Raw genomic sequence first — 22,372 nt, 5'->3', positions numbered from 1 at the left:
CTCTGTAGGTAATTAACTGCTTTTCTCTTACAGCTTTTAGTCTTTTTTTTTCTCTTAACTATGGCACTTTATGATGTGTCTTGGTGTAGGCTTCCTTGGGTTCCTCTTTATTAGGGCTCTCTGTGCTTATAGAACTTGTGTGACTTTTTCCTCCATCAATTTAGAAAAATTTTCAGCTATAATTTCTTCAAACATGTTCTCCATCCCTTATTTATTCTCCTCTCCTTCAATAACCTCTATGATGCAGATGTTCTTTTCATGTCGTCACAGAAGTCTCTTAGAGTTCTGTCAGTCTCTTTGTGCCTCCTTTCATTTTCCTGCTCTGCTTCTATGCTTATATTTATCTTGTCTTCTAAATTGCTGACTCAATCCTCTGCTTCATCCAGCCTGCTACTGATTCATTCTAGTGCAGTTTTCATTTCTGATATTGTACTTATCATTGTTGACTGGTACATTTTTTTTATTTCAATGTCCTTTTTGATCCTTGTTATCTCTTTACATAGGTGCTCATTATGACCATCCATTGTTACTCTAAGATTTTTGAGCAACCTAAAAATCATTATTTTAAACTCTGCATCTGGTAGTTTGGTTACTTCCTTTTCATTTAGCCTGTGTGTGTGTGTGTGTGTGTGTGTGTGTGTGTGTGTGTGTGTGACAGAGACACAGAGAGACAAAGAGAGGAACAGATGGGGAAAGACAGACAGGAAGGAAGAGAGATGAGAAGCATCAATCCTTTATTGTGGCACCTTAGTTGTTCATTGATTGCTTTCTCATATGTGCCTTGACTAAGGGGCTACAGCAGAGTGAGTGATCCCTTGCTCAAGGCAGCAACCTTGGGCTCAAGCTAGTGAGACGTGCTCAAACCAAATGAGCCCACACTCAACCCAGAAACCTCGGGTTTTTGCACCTGGCTCCACTGCATCCTAGTCCAACACTCTATACACTGTGCCTCCACCTAGTCAGGCTCATTTAATTCTTTTACTGGGGATTTCTCTTGTTAATTCATATGGGTCACATTTCTTTGTCTCTCTGTTTTGTCTGTGTATTAGATAGTGCTATCTGACTTTGAAATTTTTGTGGTATCTTTACAAGGAAGTTGGGCTCAGTGGTACTGACCACCAAGCCACCTGTTTTTTTTATTCTAATAATGCTTCTTGAGGATACTATTTTCCCTCCTGTTGTATGTGAGTATTGAATGCAGTTTGTCCTTTCATGGATGCAGTTATTCCTTCCAGCTGGCTGGTTCTAAGGGTCAACCTTGATCATGTGTACTACACACTGTGCAAAGTCTGTCCTATTGGGCATATTTATTTTCCACAGTGTCTAGTGTCTGCTAGACTCCTCCTTTGAGCGTGCTGCTTGTGTAGCTAGCTGAGTCTAGGGTTGGTGCTATCTGCTACCCACTACCAGTTGTGTTGGTTCTAGGACATTTTGGGTGGGTGTCAGCTGTTTGTAACCAGCTGTGAGCTACCTGTCTCCAGCTTTTGTGTCTGTGTTTTCTGTGCCTGGATGGTATGGGAGGGGTCAACCTGTGTATAAGAATCAGCTTCCTCCTGCTTAGAGGTGACAGCAGCTCCATAAAAGCCTCAAGCTCCATAACATTTTGCTTCAACTTTTCAGCTGCTTGATCTCCTCTTGTAGCTGCCAGGTCTTCCCACAAAGTCTTCTGTAGAAAGACTGTATTGTGGGCTCAGAGTAGCCTCACCCAACCAACCCCTCTACAGATTGCAAGCTTGGTGGGTTAAGGCAGCTGAGGTTGAGAATACAATGTTAGCGGGACCCCCCCTACTTCAGGGGTCTCTTGGTCAGGAGCTCAGTATGAAGAATGTGGGCCCTACTCCACATACTTATCCCTGAGCCACTGCTAGATACTTAAATTTTATTTCTCCCCAACAAAGTGAGCAGCAGGTTCAGATCAAGTGGGGCTGACAGTCCCCTCTGCAGAAGTTCTTACAACTGGTGAGACCCTGGTCTCAGGAAGGCTGACAACTGAGAGAGTCCTTTCCTGGGGTTAAATGTGCCCTCCCAGAAAGTGGCTAAGCCCCTCAACCAGATCCAACAATAGGCTCACAGGGTCCCACACTTAAATGTCCATGCTCCAAACCTCTCTCCCTTCTCCCTGTAGAATTTAGCTCAGCAGGGTAAGATATCCAGTACCCAGGCCAGCTGACTGTGAAACTCCCTCCATCCAATGCAGATGAACCACTGTGCCAGTGCTGATCACAGAGAGTGGAATTCACTTCAGCTGGGCCTGGTGTGAGGAGCCCTTCCTTAGCATACCACTCTAGCAATGGTTGTTAGGTCCTGAACTGATCTCTCTGCAGCTGGTCACTGGATGTGCCAGATCCCTGGCAGGATCCTGGTGCAGTCCAGTGGGAGACACTGCCCATGACCGGCCCTTAGCAACCTTCTTGGAGCTACAAGCAATCCAGAGTTTGTGGCTGCCTCTGCTGAGCACAGGTGCTCATGGAAATACCAAGCTGCACACCTAGGCTGGCTTTTACCTACACTGAGCCTGTGGGAAGGTCCACTTAAAAGGCCAAGGTTCCCTGAGTCCTGCCTCCTCCAGCCTCTGTCTGCTGACTGCTTGTTGGGCTCTGCCAATGAAAACACCTCTGGTAGAGTCTTGAGCCTGTGGCAATTCAGGGATTAGGAAAGATGGTGGGTCTGGTTCCACCCTTCGGCCCCAGGTGTCAGTCTGTACAGACTTTTTTCAAAGACCTCAGTAGGGTGTAGCCCCAGGGGTCCAGTGGGTGAAGCCTCTGAGACCCAGAGGTGTGGTCTGGCCGCAGACCAGACAGTTTCTACTGAGTCTCTGATGAGGCGAAAACATCAGTTTTAGACTCAGGAGCTTATGGGGGGAAGCTCTACACCAGAAAACTGTGCCCCTGCTTCCTGGCTTCCCAGAATGAACTAGTCTCCATGACTGGGGCAGGAGAGACTCCAGAGGGTGGAGTAGTTGCTTTTCCCCAGGCTGATGCCTCTAAAAGGGGACTGCTCCATCCAGGAAAAATAGCGACTGCAATATTAGAGAATGACTCAGCATTAGGTTTCTGGTGGCTGTCCCCCACAGTGTCTCTCCCTGGGCCTCCAACTTTACACTCCCCTCATGCACTCTAGTCTTCTCAGCTCTCCCTCTACTAGAGCTCTGGGTAAGTGACTATGCATGAGATTTTCTGTGCTGTCCTTTTAAGACAGAGCCTGCATCTTCGAGAGCTCAGTCTCTTTCTACAGATAGAAACTCAGCTCTTTTCATCTCCAGATGTTGTGTGGGTGCCTCTTCTAGGGTCTGGGCCTGGGGCTTAGGGCCCACACCTCTCAAGGCAACCCTCCCCACAGTGAGAGTCCTTCCAGACCCTCAGTCTCTGCTTGGGGAAGCCTTTTCTGCATCTCCACCCTTCCTACCAGTCTCGTTGTGGCTTCTTCTGTGAACCATATTATAGATTCTTCTTTGTTCAGTCTAAAATTGGTTTTTCAAGATGATTGTTCTTAAATTAAGTAGTAATCCAATTTGGTCCTTGGAGGTGGCAGTTGGATTGTCTGCTTACTCTGTTGCCATCTTGGAATCTCCTCTACCTCTGATTCTTAGCAGTCAATATTTATGTTGTATATTCATCTCACTGTTTCTTTTAATTAAGGGTGGTTTAATGCTAAACATAATAGAAAACTTACACTTTGTTTCTCCACTCTAGTCACTGTAGTCTTTTTTTAAATATTTTATTTATTGACTTGAGAGAGAGAGAGAGAAACATTGATTTGTTGTTCCACTATTTATGCATTCATTGGTTGATTCTTATATGTGCCCTGACCAAAGATCAAACTTGGCATTTCAGGACAACACTCTAGCCATTTAGCTACCTTGCCAGATCTATTCATTGTAGTCTTTATTAGCCAGTGACTCATTTTCAAATCTCACAAAAGATTTTTACTTTCTAATTACTTTGCTATAATATACACTAGTTTTTTTTATTTATTCATTTTTTAGAGAGAAGAGAGAGAGAGACAGAGAGAGAGAGAAGGGGGAGGAGCTGGAAGCATAAACTCCCATATGTGCCTTGACCAGGCAAGCCCAGGGTTTCGAACCGGCAACCTCAGCATTTCCAGGTCGATGCTTTATCCACTGCGCCACCACAGGTCAGGCCAACACATGAGTTTTAAATGACTAATTTTCATCAAAAATTGTCTAATTGGCATAGAAAGCTTGTGTTCCCACTCCAATTCTCAAGTTATTATTTTATTTATATAAATAAGACTTTAATAAAGATAACAAACTCATATTCATTATAGCAAACCAATTATTAAAACATGTTTTTCAATACTGTTAGATAATTATATCTTAATTTTGCTAGGACAATTTTAAAAAATCATAAGTTGGTAAAGTGACATGTTAGCACCAACATCAATTTATGAAAATAAGAATTCGATATAATAAGATATCCCAGGAACCAGTGTTAATTATGTTGGCTCCTGTTAAAAAATGTTAATTTATACTTAGAACATTTTTAAGTGAGGCTATGGATTTCTTTTGATTACTGTAAAAAAATACATTATTCAAAAATTGCCATATTTCTGCTTGCTATTTCACAAACTCAGAAATGTCACAAGCAAATCATATTAACTGCTTTCAATAATAAATGCCTTATCTAATATGGTTAATCTATAAGAACTGTTCTCCAAAACCAGCACTAAAAGATACCCCCATATATTTAGGTATCTAAATATTATCTCATTCTTTTCAAGTATCATTTAAAATTATATTTTAAAAATTCAGGCCCTGGGCCCAGGTTAGTTTGCTCACTGGACAGAGCAATGGCCCAGCATGCAGACATCCCTGGTTCAATTTCCAGTCAGGGCATACAAGAGAAGTGACCATCTGCTTCCCTCCCTCTCCCTCTCCCCTTTCTCTCTCTCTTCCCTTCCCGCAGCCAGTGGCTCAATGTGTTTGAGCATAGGCTGAGTGCTGAGGAAAGCTTGGTTGGTCCAAGCATGGACCTCAGGCACTAAAAATAACTCATATGCTAAAGCATCAGCCCCAGATGGGGGTTGGCAGGTGGATCCTGGTCAGGGCACATATAGGAATCTGCCTCACTATCTCCCTCCTCTCACTTAAAAAAAAATTCAAAGAAGGTATAGATTACATTTTTCACAAATTACTTCACTTATATATTCCATTATATTTCACTCTGACTTTTAAAATTCTGTGATTTTCTATATACTGCTGGAGATTACCTTGCAGACATAAAAATCATAAATCCCAATATCTTTCTAAAATCAAGACTGCTGGATAAAGTTAAAACAAAAAAGTAAGTTGATTTCCCACACTGTACATCACCAAAGTAAAATCTGTTTTTGAAACAGAGGCATTCCTTTAAATTCCTTTAAATAAAAAATGTGATAGACCTTGAGAACATTTTACTGAGCAAAATAAGTAAATCAGGAAAGCTAATCACTGTAGGATTTCACACATAGGAGGGATATAAAACTGAGACTCATGGACACAGATAAAAGTGAAGTGGTTACTGCGGGGACAGAGGTTTTAGGGAAGGGGTGTCAGGGTGAGGTGTGGGGGAGGGTGTAAAGAGGGACAAATAAAAGGTGACAGAAAATGATTTGACTCTGGGTGATGGGTATACAACATAATCAACAGTTCAAATGCTATAGAAATGTTTACCTGAAACCTATGTACTCCTATTGATCAATGTCACCGTGTTAAATTTATTTTTCTAAATAAATTAAAAAAAAAATAGAAATGTGATGTACAGATATGGAACAGATATAGAACTATCAAGCTTTAAATTCTAACAAGATTTCAGAGGTTCTCTAGTGCAGACTTCAGGATTCCTTTCTCCATTAAAAAGCAAGGTTAAAAGCTGGGACCTAAGGACCATTTAAAGCCCATAGGTGGTTTATTGGACATGGACAGATTTTTTTTTTTAATTAAGCCAACATGCAAAAATCCAGATCACTGCCTTTCTTGAAAATCCACCTGGAGCTGCATGCTTAGTGCCCCTGTGGCTGAGTCATGCCCTTTCCAGTTCTCTACAACTCCCCCAGATTCCTACTAACCTGCTTCATTCACCCATCATCTGCCTTGTGCTTTAAGCATTTGAGTATTTCAGTTGGTGACTCACTATTCTAGAAAGTTTATCTACTCTGTGGCTAAACATCTCCATGAAAGTGGAAGGAGCTCACAACTTTATAACTAGACCGATTTCTTTGTAGGCAATTCTAAACATTAAAGAAATTTGCCTAAAATAATTTCCAGAGCCAGACCAGGTGGTGTCACAATGGATAGTGTTGGAGTGGGACACAGAGGACCCAGGTTCAAAAGCCCAAGGTCGCTGACTTGAGTGCGAGCTCATCCGGCTTGAGTGTGGGCTCACCAGCTTGAGCGCAGGTCATAAACATGACCCCATGGCCGCTGGCTTTTGCCCAAGGTCGCTGGCTTGAGCAAGGGGTCACTCACTCTGCTGGAGCCCTCCAGTCAAGGCGCATATGAGAAAGGAATCAATCAACAACTAAACTGCCACCACGAAGAAATAATGCTTCTCATCTCTCTCCCTTCCTGTCTGTCTGTCCTTATCTGTCCTTCTCTCTAACACTCTTGTCTCTCTCAAAATAAAAAAATACAATTAAATAAAATAAAATAATTTCCAGATAACAAATTAGTTTCAGTCTCAGAAAAAAATTAAGTCTCTTCTCTCTTCCACAGGAAACCCTTCTAAATATACGTGAAGATAACTAGGTCTTCAGTTCTAGTTTAACATACCTACAGCCCTCAAATATTCCTCATAATAATATACTTCCAAGCCAACCATGACCCTTGGCATACTTCTCTGTATGGATAAATTTAATTTATAATTTATTTTTAAGCTAGTATTTATGTATCATTTATTATAAATCAATGCTCTTCACATGTAATAATGTTATATTTAGTTGATCTAGATAAGTGGTTCTTAAAACTTCTTGGTCTCAGGACCCCTTTACACTTTTAAAATTTACTGAGGATTCCAATGAGCTTTTTGTTTTAGACAGTTAATATCTATTGATATTCACTGTAATAGAAATTAAAATTTTAAATTTTAAAATATTTATTAATTTTAAAAATGTGTCAACATGACATTTCTATAAATAAATATATTTTACAAAATAGCACAAATTATAAGAAAAGTCACATTCTTTTATATTTTTCCAAATCTTTTTAATGTCCAGTTTAATGGAAGACACCTGGGTTCTTATAATTTTTCTGCATTCACTTTATTAAAATATAACAGGTAAACAGCCTCTAGAAAACTTAGAATGAGAGTAAAAAAATGTAAATAACATCTTATTATTATAAAAATTATTATAAAAAAAATTCCAGGTTGTCCCACCTGGAAGTATCTCTGGGACAACCAATCAGGGGCCCCAGACCAAATTTGGAAACCATTTATGCTTTATTTAATGTAGCTTGGGTTCCAGTTAATTTTCCTAGCATCCACGGCATTCTTTTTACTTATCTTGAGGTTGTAGTCAGCCAAAAATCACAACTTGTTTCTCAAATTGCTGTCACGTCAAGCCTCTCTCTTTTCATCTAAATGCAGACCTTATACAGTATACTGTATACACAGTATCCTGTCTTTCTCTGTAGATTCAATTTTGCTGGTTTCAGGTTACTCTTCAGTAGTAAATACCACTGGTGCCACAGCCAGGTCTCCCTAAAGATGGTACACCTCTCTCCACCCAAGTGCTGTGTCTGTTGACTGGTAATTCACAGCAGCCATCTTCTCTGAAGAATTTTCAGTAAAACTAGAACAACTTTACTTGGAAAGCAATGTCCCCCTATATTTCAGCCAATGGCTGACTGACAAGTTAATGATTGTCATAGAGAACAAAAGGCTGGCCTCCAGGGCACAATGTGGGACGACTTCTGGGTGTATTTTGTGCATCAAAGCATCCCAGAGAATGAGAATAAAGTTAGTCCCTAGCTGAGGTCACTCTTCCTTAGCCTCTATCCCTTGTTCTGTGTTGCTTCCATTCACTTCCTTTCTCACAAGAGCGCATCACTTGAACAGAAATCTCCATCTCAAGCACAACCTAACACATCTTTCATTCCATCAAGATGTTGCAATAATGCTTCTACTGTACGTCATATTAACTAACCACTTCAGTTGTGCAGCATCTCACATTCGCAGAGTAGTACAGAGGTTCTCACAATGAGGTCCCTGGACCAGCAGCAGCAGCAGCAACCCCCGACAACTTGTTAGAACTGTGTATTGTCAGGCCCCTCCAGACCTTCTGAAAAAAGAACTTCATCATAGAGATGGGCCATAATTAATCCATTACTGTTGTACATTTCAGTTATATTTCCATTTTATCCAATGATAAATACTGGTGAAGTGAATTTACTTGCAAGTATATCTTTGTGTACATTTCTGATTATTTTATAAGTATTTGCCTGCAATTGTTGTAAAAGTTTTACATCAGAAAAGGTATAGTGATAAATGAATAGAAGGATTAATATATAATAAAGCAAGCAGAGCAAAATGGTAATGGTAGAGTTTAGATGATAAGTACATGAATGTTCACTGCAAAATTCAATTTTTTCATGTTTGAAATTTGTTGGAAAGTGTTGAAAATAAAAAAAAATGTTGGAAAATTTTGTATTTTATGAAGCTAAATTCCTAGATTTGGAATAGATGGTTCATAGTCAATAGTATATGCACATCTTTAAAGTTTATGAAGTTAAAACATCAACCAGATGGCCCTGGCCATTTGGCTCAGTGGTAGAGCGTTGGCCTGGCGTGCAGAAGTCCCAGGTTCGATTCCCGGCTAGGGCACACAGGAGAAGCACCCATCTGCTTCTCCACCCTTCCCCCTCCCCTTCCTCTCTGTCTCTCTCTTCCCCTCCCGCAGCTGAGGCTCCATTGGAGCAAAGATGGCCCGGGCCCTGGGGATGGCTCCTTGGCCTCTGCCCCAGGCACTAGAGTGGCTCTGGTCACAACAGAGGGACGCCCCAGAGGGGCAGAGCGTCGCCCCCTGGTGGGCAGAGCGTCGCCCCCTGGTGGGCGTGCCGGGTGGATCCCGATCGGGCACATGCGGGAGTCTGTCTGACTGTCTCTCCCTGTTTCCAGCTTTCGAAAAATACAAAAAACAAAAACAAAAAAACATTAACCAGAAAGTGTCAGTTCCCTCTCACTGTCAACACCACTTTTTAAAGCTTTTCTAATCTCTGCCAACTTTTTAGGCAAAAGCTAGTAATTCATCTTTTAAATCATTGTTTCCATGTGCATTCTTAAGTCAATATATTGTATAATAAACTGAAAAGATTCCTAACTTGCTTGGCTTCTGGTTTGATGTTGGATATTCAAACCATGGAGCAATAATCAAGATTTGAGCAACCACTGGGTGCACTTAATGTATTACCAAGCACAATGCCCTCAGGAATAACTTGCAAAGCCAAATTCTATTGGCATAGTCACTTCTAGGCCAGTGTCATAGACAGACCAGTGCCAACTGCCAAGCTTGTCTGATTTAATACCTCTTGAGGAAAAGTTCTTTCTTTGCAAAAAGTTAAAAATAAATTAAAGTCTACTCACCCATTTTACCAAGATATTCAGAATTCTGAGCAATTCTAAGAGATTTCTTCCTTTGGGTTGCAGCAATTACAGCCCCAAAAATTCTTTTTTTTAGAATTCAAGTATTTTACTTCAGTATGGGGTCCACACAACTAAGGTAAATCCATAGGATGGAATGTAATGGAACCATTAAAACAAAATAATGGAATTCTACAGTTACTGATATAGGAAGATGTCCATGATATACATGATATACATGTTCATTGAAAAACACAGGGATGTATGTGTGTACATGACAGAAACATGTAGAAGGATATTTATTAAATTTTAATAGTAGTTACCTCCAGTTGAAGTATGTAATGAAAATTTTTTACTCTTTTTATATATTTCTCTATTGTTTAACAGTGGAGATATATTGTAGTTGTTATTAAAATAACAGGTACAATAAGGCTACTTATATTTTGATAAAAATTAAATTAGAAATAACCCAGAAAACCACTCAGGCATTATCATCACATTAAATTTTAAGTTAGCAAGATTTTTCAAGTCAAGTACAGAATGAGACCTAGATCTAGCATATTTAAAAGAGCATAGGAAAGAGAGTTAAAGGCAAACTAAGCAAGGAAGTTCCCAGCCAGTTGTTAAGTAGCAGAGGGATAGGTCCGTATTGTTATCCTAAGGGTTTCACAGGAGAAACATCAATAGGCCATGGGAGGAATGCATGTATGGAAGCCAAAGGGTAAAGGCTCACTACAATCTGCATAGACTGAGTGGATCCCAACATCACCACAACTCCTGCTTTCAATATTATAGAATATTCAACATTATGCAATAGCATAGATGGACCTGGAGAGTATTATGCTAAGTGAAATAAGCCAGTCAGATAAAGACAAATACTCTAAGATTTCACTAATTAATATGTGGAATCTAAGGAACAAAATAAACTAACAAATAAAATAGAAACAGACTCAACAGACTCATAGAGAAAGAGAACAAACAGGCTGACAGCTGTTGGCAGGGGGAGATTGGTAAAAAAAAAAAAAAAAAAAAAAAGGTAAAAGGATTAAGCAAAAAAACCCACAAAACCCTCAAAGACAAAAGTATACTGATTACCAAAACTTAGAGATTAAGTGGGTGAAGGGGCATAGAAGAGGGTCTACGGGGGAAACGGCGATGGAAGGAGACTTGACCTGGGGTGGTGAACACACAATACAATACACGGAGGATGTGTTACAGAAGTACACACCTGAAATCTACATAATTTTATTAACCCATGTCACCCCAATAAATTCAATAAAAAATTAAATTAAATTAAATTTTAAAATTATAGAAGAAAATACTTCCTGACAAATGTCGTTCACTTGTTTATCAACCACAGGCTTCAGATCCAATGGCAGTTAATTTTTAAAAATATATATTTAATAGGTTTAAATTTTAAACTTCACAAAGACTGAAAAAAGAGAACAGGACATGTTAAGTCACTCACCTCCACAGGAAGACAGGTCTGTGCTTGGGAAGGTGTCCTTGGATGTGACGCCACTGTACCATTTTTAACTTGAAAATGAATTTTGGACATGTATCCATCAGAACAGTCCTGTATTCCATCAAAAATACATAAGAAAATACCAATTATTTTTTTTTCTTTTTTTTTTTTTGTATTTTTCTGAAGCTGGAAATGGGGAGAGACAGTCAGACAGACTCCTGCATGCACCTGACCGGGATCCACCCGGCACGCCCACCAGGGGTGACGCTCTGCCCACCAGGGGGCGATGCTCTGCCCCTCCAGGGCGTCGCTCTGCCGTGACCAGAGCCACTCTAGCCACTCTGCCTGGGGCAGAGGCCAAGGAGCCATCCCTGCTCCAATGGAGCCTTGGCTGCAGGAGGGGAAGAGAGAGACAGAGAGGAAGGAGGGGGGGGTGGAGAAGCAAATGGGCGCTTCTCCTATGTGCCCTGGCCAGGAATCGAACCCGGGTCCCCCGCATGCCAGGCCAACGCTCTACCGCTGAGCCAACCGGCCAGGGCCGAAAATACCAATTATTTTAAGAATTCATCATTTTATGAACTACAGCTACACATAAGTGCCAAGCAATAAAGAACTTAGTATGTTCAGTGAGATTAGATAATATGTATGCACTCATTCAATAAATAGAAATTTTAATTTTCCACCTTTCTCACTAATTGATACTTCTCCTTCTCTTCAATTAATGCCCCCCATCTTTTCCCCTAAGCACGCCTTAGCACAGAAGTCACAGAGCAAAGCTTTAGGTTGGTAGCTGTTAAAAAGCATATGAACTTACAGAAGTAACTTGTCACATAAGTGATACTGATTTTCATGACATATCTAGAAAAAGAAATTTTAGAAGAACTTTCAACAGATATTGAAACTAAGAACCTTCCATTTGAATTTCTTGATCAAGGCAAGATGTCTATTAAAATGTCCTTGGCAGGTAATAATACAGCACCTGCCTGAGAACTCCCAAGAAACTGCTCTTTACTCCCTTACACCACCACCACCTCCATTTTGGTACACGGTATACTGTTCAATGGGAAAGTTTTGTCTTATATTGTACTGATTTAATTTACTGGTTCTAGTTCTTCCCTCTGGAATCTAAACTCTTTGCTACAGAGCCATTCTTCAAAGAGTTGAAGACATTACCACCATTTTCAAATGCTCCTATACAAGATAATATCTAAGTCCTTCACCAGATGCATTTTTCTCCTGTTTCTTACACTTGTTCTTAGATACACTAACATATGATCTTCATTTAATTGCAGTCAGTGCTACTTTTTTTAAAGCAAAACTTGTTTGAATCCAATAAAGTCATGTAAAAATGTAATACTTCCTTATACCCAAACATAGTCACATATCAATGAAAATTATTAATTCTTTTCCAAATCACTACACTAACATTCACATTATAACAGATTTAAAATAATTGTAATTTAAAAAGATGTGGTGCCCAGGCCCATTGGCTCAGTGGTAGAGTGTCAACTCAGTGTGTGGAAGTCCTGGGTTCAATTCCCAGTCAGGGCACACAGGAGAAGCACCCATCTGCTTCTCCACCCTTCTCCCTCTCCTTCCTCTCTCTCTCTTTCCTTCCTGTAGCCAAGGCTTCATTGGAGCAAAGCTGGCCTGGGCGCTGAGGATGGCTCTGTGGCTTCTGCCTCAGGCGCTAGCATGGCTCCGGTTGCAACAGAGCAACGCCCCAGATGGGCAGAGCATTGCCCCCTGGTGGGCATGCCAGGTGGATCCCGGTTGGGCGCATGCGGGAGTCAGTCTCTCTACCTCCCTGCTTCTCACTTCAGAAAAAAATAAAAAAAATAAAATAAAATAAAAATAAATTTTAAAATGTGGTTACTTAATCTGATGCAGAAAAAAATACCAAATAGCATTTCAACTAAAAAACACACAATTCACTTAAATACTTTTATTAAGATTCAAAACTCTAGTTTTTAACTATAAAATAAAATAAGAAAATTAAAAACATTTTAGTGTTTGTGAGCAATATAATATTGAACATTTTTTAAAATTTGTGTCTTGTCAACTATGCTTGCAAGAGTATCTGTATTTAGGAAACTGTACTGGGGTGAATAGTGTATCCCAAAATTCATGTCTACCTGGAACCTGTAAACGTAACCCTATTTGGAAATAGGGTCGTGCAAATGTAATCAAGTTAAGATAAGGTCATGTTGAAATAGGGTAGACTCTAAATCCAAATGATTGTCCTTATAAGAATAGAGACACACACAGGTGAAAAGGCCACAGGAAGACAGAGGCAGAGATTGGATTGGTGTATCTACAAGCCAAAAAAATGACAAGGATTGCCATCAACCAACAGAATCTAGAAGAGGCAGGAAAAGGTTTTACCCTAGAGCCACCAAGAGTTCCCAATCTGCAGGAATACCATGGCTCACTTGAAGCTCTCCAGGTGCTAAACTAGCCTCTGTGGATAGTAGGCATGGAGCTGTGATGTGCTGAAACTGCTTTTTAACTGGTCTTCACTATCACTTCCAACCCTACTTTCTGAGAACTTGTCCAGCCTTCACCCAGTCCTCTGTAATTCCATAATTTCATAATTCAGGAAATGCTATAATCCAGACATCACTAACAAAAAAGAGTACACTTCCTCACAGTCAAAATTCCTCAAGTTATCTACATAGAATGCCCTGTACCTTATACCAAAATAAGAAATAAAGATTTAAATGAGAAAAATAATACCATGAGTATGCTAGATGAAAACATTGGAAAATATAAATATACTGCTCACAAAAATTAAGGGATATATCGCTTCATATTGATTTTGAAATACTCCCTAATTTTTGTGAGCAGTATACATATATGTAGTATTAAAAAGACATTTTAGAGTGACGTCAGAGAAATGGCGCCATAAGGAGCAATACCGATAAATCTCCCCAAAATTTCAACAAGATCTTCAACCAGAGACAGAAAAATCTATCCTTGGAGCCTCCAGAAGTTCCACACTAAACGAGAAGGTATGATTGAGCAAAAAATTGACTAAATATATAATCAACCCCAAAGGAAATAAGGAGGAAGAAACACTATGCCTTCCTCACTAACCTAAATAAGGCTGCTTTCACTGGGAACTGAGAGTATAGGAACTAAGGCAGGCATAGGGTGTGAATAGAACCAGACTGAGGCACAAACGTCTGAACCAGGCTGTGGCACGGACATCCAAGCCGAGAAAAAACTGTGCTTGTGGCAACCCAGTCAACATAAGCTAATCCTCGCGACAAATCTAGACAAAGAAAGGCACTTGGGACAGCCATCCGTCCTGATCTTCTGGTCGTAGCGTGCAGATAGTAGGCGACAGATTCTTCCTAGAGCCCCAGGAGTGGGCGCCCATGTTACCAGACAGAGGAGCAGAGTCAGAGGCCTTTATGTGGGCCGAAACCGGAATCTCGGAGTTGCCCCTGTGCCCCAAAAAGCAGCGCACGGGAAGGGAGCGGGAGCGAAATTCCTTATGCTCAAACTTTTCCATACAGGCGGGGCACCTCACTTGGAGTAAGAGGCTGCTAGCCTGATATCCTGGTCGGCGAGCGTGGACAGTGGGTGAGAGATTCGCCCGGGAGTAGGTGTCCATGTTATTGGAGAGAGGGGCAGAGTCACAGGCCTTTCTGTGGGCTGAAAACGGAGTCTTGAGGTCACCCCTGTGCCCCGAAAAGCAGCACGTGGAAAGTGAGTGGGAGCAAAACTTCCTATACTCAAACTTTTCCTTGCGGGCGGGACGCCTCACAGCGAGTGAAAGGCGGCCGGCCTGATCCCCCGGTTAGCGAATTCAGAGAGTGGGAGAGAGATTCCCCCAGAAGTGGGTGCCCATGTTCCCAGACAGAGGGGCCGAGTCAAAGGTCTTTGTGCGGGCCGAAGCCCCGCCTGATTACGTTAGGGGCTCTGACTCCTTGAGCCTTACCCAGAGCCCTGTGCTGAGTGGGAATAGAGTGGGGATTTACCAGCTCTTTGAGCCTCTTACTCTCCAGGCAGAGGCATCAGCAACCCCATAGCTGGATCATCAGGCTCCAAATTCAGGAAGGAAAGACTAGGAGAGAGGCTCTGGGAAGATGGACTCTCTCATTGGCGGAGCCTGCAAATGCTAATAAGCCTCGACTGCCAATGGGACTGAAGCCAATACATGACATCGCCATAGAGACTTATCAACTGCAAACCTCTACCTGAGCATGCCAAAGGGGCAGAACCCGGGGTACAGAGTCACCAACCAGGAAGAGGGAGAGAAAAGAAAAAGCAAGAAGATAACCTCTCAAAATCAAGAATAATTCACAGACTTTATAACCTATCCCATTTTATTATATTTGTTTGTTTCTCTTATATTCTTGTCTTGATTATTCTCTTCTTCTTCCAATTTGGTCGTTTAATTCTCTGCCTGTCTTACTCTCTCTTGTCCTTGAACTACACTACCCATAAGTGTTACATCTCCCATTATCTTTTCTTTCTACTTCCTTTCTCATTATATGAGGGTTGCACTCCAAAACCCTTAACTCACTCTCTCTCTCTCTCTCTCTCTCTCTTTCTCCCTTTCCTTTTTTCTTCTTTTTGTGTTTTCCTCTTTCTTTTTTTTTTCTCCTTCTATATTAGTTTCTTCATTTCTGCTTTACTTTTCCTCCCATTCAATCCTCAATCATGAAAAAATTATTTTATCTGTGACTCAAATTTTTCTTTGTGGTGCTTTGGGAGATTTTTACTTCGCTTTCTTAACTCACTAGCAGTGCTCCCAACTGTGGCTCTCCATTTCATTTACTTCTTGCTCCACTAATTACAATGGTAATTTTATAATTTTTCCCCTTTTTTCTGTTTCCCTATTATTCCTCTCATCACATCTCTTAGTCAACCATCACCTAAAAAAAATCATTTTATTCTTGAACCAATTTTTTTTTTTTTGCATTTTAAGGGTCCATAACCCCTTTTTTGCCCCTTTATAACTTCTCCCAAACTCAGACTGCTCCACTATAAGTAGTTTTTGTTCTATTTAGCACAATATAATTCACAGTTCACCACAAGATATTCTCAAGAAAGAGGGGAGAGGAGAGGAGAAGAAAAAAAAGAAGGAAATAATAATTTTTTTTACTTCTTTTTATTATTTTTAATTTTTAAACTTTTTATTCTTTATTAATTCTCATTAATACTATCAACAAAACCACCCTCAGATGCCATTAAGGTAGAGAAATTCGAATATCATGGATACAAAAGAAAGAGAGGTAGCACAGATAGATGAGGAAAAATCTATGGAAAAAAATTTAATATATTGAAAACTCTGGAGCTAAATGACAGAGAATTTAAAATAGAAATCCTAAATATACTCAGAGATATACAAGAAAACACAGAAAGGCAATTTAGCAGCTCAGAAAACAACTCAATGAACACAAAAAATATATTACCAAGGAAATTGAAACTATAAGAACAAATCAAACAGAGATGAAAAACTCAATTCATGAGCTGAAAATAGAGGTAACATAAGAATAATAGGTATATCAGAGGGAGAAGAGAGGGAAAATTGAATGGAGAATATATTCAAACAAATAATAGATGAGAACTATCCAAGCCTGTGGAAAGAACTAAAGCCTCAAATTCAAGAAGCAAACAGAACTCCGAGTTTTCGTAACCCCAAAAAACCTACTCCAAGGCACATCATAATGAAATTGGCACAAACCAACGACAAAGAAAAAATTCTCAAGGCAGCAAGGGAAAAGAAGAATACAACATATAAAGAAAGGCCCATTAGATTATCATCAGATTTCTCAACAGAAACTCTACAAGCTAGAAGAGAGTGGACCCCAATATTTAAAGTCCTGAAAGAGAGGAACTTTCAGCCATGAATACTATACCCCTCAAAGCTATCCTTCAAATACAAAGAAGAAATAAAAACATTCACAGATACAGAAAAGATGAGGGAATTTATCATCAGAAAACCCCCACTCCAGGAATTACTAAAGGGGGTTTTCTACCAGATAAAAAGAACAAAACAAAACAAAACCACAAGTAAAAGCTCCACCAAGAATACAATCAAACCAAATTTAAACTGCGACAACAACAACAAAAAAGGGGAGAGGACAAAGATTAAAAGTAGAAAAGGACGATGGAGTGCAAAAGTACTCACAAGATAATGCACTACAATGAACAGGGTAGGCACCCTTTTTATTACTTAATGGTAACCACCATTGAAAAAAACCACCACAGATACACATGATTAAAAAAAGATGAAAGAACAGAGGAAAGATGTATGAAATACAACCAAACAAAAACAAATATAAAAAAACAAAAGAGAAGAATCAAACAAGACACAAAACTAACAGAAAGCAATGTATAAAATGGCAATAGGAAACTCACAAGTGTCAATAATTACACTAAATGTAAATGGATAAAACTCACCAATAAAAAAGCACAGAGTAGCAAAATGGATTACAAAAAAAAAATCGAACTGTAAACTGCCTACAAGAAACTCATCTAAGCAACAAGGATAAAAAAAAATTCAAAGTGAAAGGCTGGAAAACAATACTCCAAGCAAATACCATCCAAAAAAAAAAAACAGGCATGGCAATACTCATACCTGGTAATGCTGAGTACAAGACAGCAAAAGTACTCAAAGACAAAAATGGTCATTTCATAATGATTAAGGGGACGCTGAATCAAGAAGACATAACAATTCTTAATATATATGCACCAAACCAAGGAGGACCAAAATATATGACAGCTACTTATTGATCTTAAAACAAAAACTGACAAAAGTACCATCATACTTGGAGACCTCACTACACCGCTGACAGCTCTAGATCAGGCATCCAAACAGAGAATCAATAAAGATATATTGGCCTTAAACAAAACACTAGAGCACCTGGATACGATAGACATCTACTGGACATTTCATTTCAATGTGACAGAGTATACATTTTTCTCCAGTGTACATGAATCATTCTCAAGAATTGACCATATGTAGGGCCACAAAAACAACATCAGCAAATTCAGAAATAACTAAGTTGTACCAAGCATATTTTCTGATCATACAACCTTGAAACTAGAATTCAACTTCAAAAAAGAGGAAAAAAAACAACAACAAAAATGTGGAAACTAAACAACATACTTTTACAAAATGAATGGGTCAAAGAAGAAATAACCGCAGAGATCAAAAGATATATACAGACAAATGAAAATGACACTTGACATATCAGAATCCATGGGATGCAGCAAAAGCAGTGATAAGAGGGAAGTTCATATCACTTCAGGTCTATATGAACAAATAAGAGAGAGCCCAAGTTAACCACTTAACTTCACTACTTAAGGAACTAGAAAAAGAAGAACAAAGACAACCCAAAACCAGCCGAAGAAAGGAGATAATAAAAATCAGAGCAGAAATAAATGAAATAAAGAACAGAAAAACTATAGAAAAAATTAATAGAACAAGGAGGTAGTTCTTTGAAAAGATCAACAAAATTGACAAACCATTGACAAGACTTACCAAGGAAAATAGAGAAAGAACTCATATAAACAAAATCCAAAATAAAAGAGGAGAAATCACCACAGACATCATAGATATACAAAGAATTATTGTAGAATACTATGAAAAATTGTATGCCACTAATTAAAATAATCTAGAAGAAATGGATAAATCCTAGAACAATACAACTTTCTGAGACTGAGTCTAGAAGAAGCAGAAAGCCTAAACAGAACAATTAACAGGGAAGAAATAGAAAAACCTATTAAAAACCACACCAAAGCCTGACCAGGCAGTGGCACAGTGGATAGAGTGTCAGACTGGGATGTGGAAGACCCAGGTTCAAAACCCTGAGGTCCCTAGCTTGAGTGCGGGATCATCTGGTTTGAGCAAGTTTCACCAGCTTGAGCCCAAGTTTGCTGGCTTGAACAAGGAGTCACTCAGTCTGCTGTAGCCCCCCGGTCAAGGCACATATGAGAAATCAATCAATGAATAACTAAGAAGCCGCAATTAAGAATTGATGCTTCTCATCTCTCTCCCTTCCTGTCTGTCCCTACCTGTTCCTCTCTCTGACACTGTCTCTGCCACAAAAAAATAAATAAATAAAAACCACACCAAAAATAAAAGTCCAGGCCCAGACGGTTATACTAGCGAATTCTATCAAACATTCAAAGAAGACTTGATTCCTATTCTACTCAAAGTCTTCCAAAAAATTGAAGAAGAAGCAATACTTCCAAACACATTTTATGAGGCCAACATAACCCTCATACCAAAACCGGGCAAGGACAGCACAAAAAAAGAAAACTACAGACCAATATCTCTAATGAATACAGATGCTAAAATACTAAACAAAATACTAGCAAATCGAATACAACAACATATTAAAAAAATAATACATCATGATCAAGTGGGATTCATCCCACAATCTCAAGGATGGTTCAACATACGTAAAACGGTTAACGTGATACACCATATCAACAAAACAAAGAACAAAAACCACATGATCTTATCAATAGATGCAGAAAAGGCATTCGATAAAATACAACATAATTTTATGTTTAAGACTCTCAACAAAATGGGTATAGAAGGAAAATATCTCAACATGATAAAGGCCATATATGATAAACCATCAGCTAACATCATATTAAATGGCACAAAACTGAAGGCTTTCCCCCTTAAATCAGGAACAAGTCAGGGTTGTCCACTCTCTCCACTCTTATTTAATGTGGTACTAGATGTTCTAGCCAGAGCAATCAGACAAGACAAAGAAATAAAAGGCATCCATATCAGAAAAGAAAAAGTAAAGGTATCACTTTTTGCAGATGATATGATCCTATACATCGAAATCCCAAAAGAATCTACAAAAAGACTACTAGAAACAATAGCCAATACAGTAAGGTCACAGGATACAAAATTAACATACAAAACTCCATAGCCTTTCTATATGCCAACAATGAAACATTTGAGAACGAACTCAAAAAAAAAATCCCCTTCATGATTGCAACAAAGAAAATAAAATACCTAGGAATAAACATAACAAAGAATGTAAAGGACTTATATCATGAAAACTACAAACCATTGTTAAGGAAAATCGAAAAGGATACAATCAGATGGAAGAATATTCCTTGCTCTTGGATAGGAAGAATAAATATAATCAAGATGGCCATATTACCCAAAGCAATATACAAATTTAATGCTATTCCAATCAAAATTCCAATGACATTTTTTAAAGAAATGGAACAAAAAAATCATCAGATTTATATGAAACTATAAAAACCCCGAATAGCCAAAGCAATCCTAAAGAAAAAGAACAAAGCTGGGGGCATTACAATACCTGACTTCAAACTATATTATGGAGCCACAACAATCAAAACAGCATGATATTGGCAGAAAATAGACACTCAGAACAATGGAACAGAATAAAAAGTCCAGAAATAAAAACACATATATAAGGTCAAATAATTTTCGATAAAGGGGCCAGCAACACACAATGGAGAAAAGAAAGCCTCTTCCACAAATGGTGCTGGGAAAACTGGAAAGCCACATGCAAAGGAATGAAACTCAACTACAGTTTGTCCCCTTGTACTAAAATTAATGCAAAATGGATCAAAGACCTAAATATAAGACCTGAAACAATAAAGTACATCGAAGAACAGATAGGTACTAAACTCATGGACCTTAGTTTTAAAGAGCATTTTATGATTTTGACTCCAAAGGCAAGAGAAGTGAAGGCAAAAATAAATGAATGGGACTACATCAGACTAAGAAATTTTTGCTCAGCAAGAGAAACTGATAACAAAATAAACAGAAAGCCAACTAAATGGGAGATGATATTTTCTACCAACAGCTCAGATAAGGGCCTAATATTCAAAATATACAAAGAACTCATAAAACTCAACAATAAACAAACAAACAATCCAAGAAAAAACAGGGAAGAGGATATGAACAAACACTTCTCTCAGGAAGAAATACAAATGGCCAACAGATATATGAAAAGATGCTCATCTTCTTTAATTATTAGAGAAATGCAAATCAAAACTGCAATTAGATACCACCTCACACCTGTTAGATTAGCTATTATTAACAAGACAGGTAATAGCAAATGTTGGAGAGGCTGTGGAGAAAAGGAACCCTCATTCACTGTTGGTGGGAATGTAAAGTAGTACAACCATTATGGAAGAAAGTATGGTGGTTCCTCAAAAAACTGAAAATAGAACTACCTTATGACCCAGCAATCCCTCTACTGGGTATATACCCCCAAAACTCAGAAACATTGGTATGTAAAGACACATGCAGCCCCATGTTCATTGCAGCATTGTTCACAGTGGCCAAGACATGGAAACAACCAAAAAGTCCTTCAATAGATGACTGGATAAAGAAGATGTGGCACATATACACTATAGAATACTACTCAGCCATAAGAAATGATGGCATCGGATCATTTGCAACGAAATGGTGGGATCTTGATAACATTATACGGAGTGAAATAAGTAAATCAGAAAAAAACAAGAACTGCATTATTCCATACATATGTGGGACATAAATAGGAACTAAGAGACATTGACAACAGTATGTTGGTTGGGGGGGGGGGGGAAAGAGGGGAAGGGGGCGGGAGAGGGACACAAAGAAAACTAGATAGAAGGTGACGGAGGACAATCTGACTTTGGGTGATGGTTATGCAACATAACTGATTGACAAGATAACCTGGACATGTTTTCTTTTAACATATGTATTCTGATTTATTGATGTTACCCCAGTAAAATTAATTTAAAAAAATTTTTTAAAGTAATTGAAACCTAAATTTCATGAAATACTAGTAAATTCTACTTAATGAAAAAAGTCTTAATATCATAATGTCAAAAGTCAAACATGAAAGTGAAAAAGTTATTTGCAGCTCATTAAAGGACTAATTTTGCCAATATATAAATGGTTTTAATTCCCTTAATATATTAGTTCCAACAAAATAATAAGTCAACAGTCCAATAAGATAGTGAGAAAAAAATATAAACATATAGCTCACTAATGAGAAGTACTCATGGATTTTAATCACATAAAAATATGTTCAATGTTACCATAAAAATGCAAATTAAAGTTATGTAATATCATTTTTTTTTTAGATTGGCAAAGATCAAAAAGCATAAAATACACTAAAGACATTGATAAAATAGGTACGTACTCTCATACATTGTTCGGAGCAGGGTAGTTTAAATTAGTATAACCTCCCTGAAAAGCAAGTTAGCAATAACAGTCCAATTTTAAAATGTATGTATCTTCTACCCAGAAATACTTCTATTAGGAATTTATCTTACAAATATAGTTCAATATTAGGAAATAGAAATCATACAATAATATGTA

At 38.7% G+C, this 22,372-nt stretch overlaps 1 protein-coding gene across 2 annotated transcripts in view; it reads right to left on the bottom strand.

Annotated features, from left to right (window-relative positions):
* The window catches only part of ATG10 (autophagy related 10), a 382,992-nt gene that overhangs the window by 251,574 nt on the left and 109,046 nt on the right, over window positions 1-22,372 (bottom strand). For both annotated transcript variants that reach the window (XM_066381782.1, XM_066381783.1), the window contains one exon: window positions 11,044-11,151. In XM_066381782.1, the coding sequence (XP_066237879.1) occupies window positions 11,044-11,151 (108 nt within the window). The remainder of the gene's footprint in view (window positions 1-11,043; window positions 11,152-22,372) is intronic.

Source organism: Saccopteryx leptura, chromosome 4 (assembly GCF_036850995.1).
Source record: "Saccopteryx leptura isolate mSacLep1 chromosome 4, mSacLep1_pri_phased_curated, whole genome shotgun sequence".
In the NCBI taxonomy this organism is placed as follows: Eukaryota; Metazoa; Chordata; class Mammalia; order Chiroptera; family Emballonuridae; genus Saccopteryx; species Saccopteryx leptura.
This window is presented reverse-complemented; position numbering and strand designations above follow the sequence as displayed.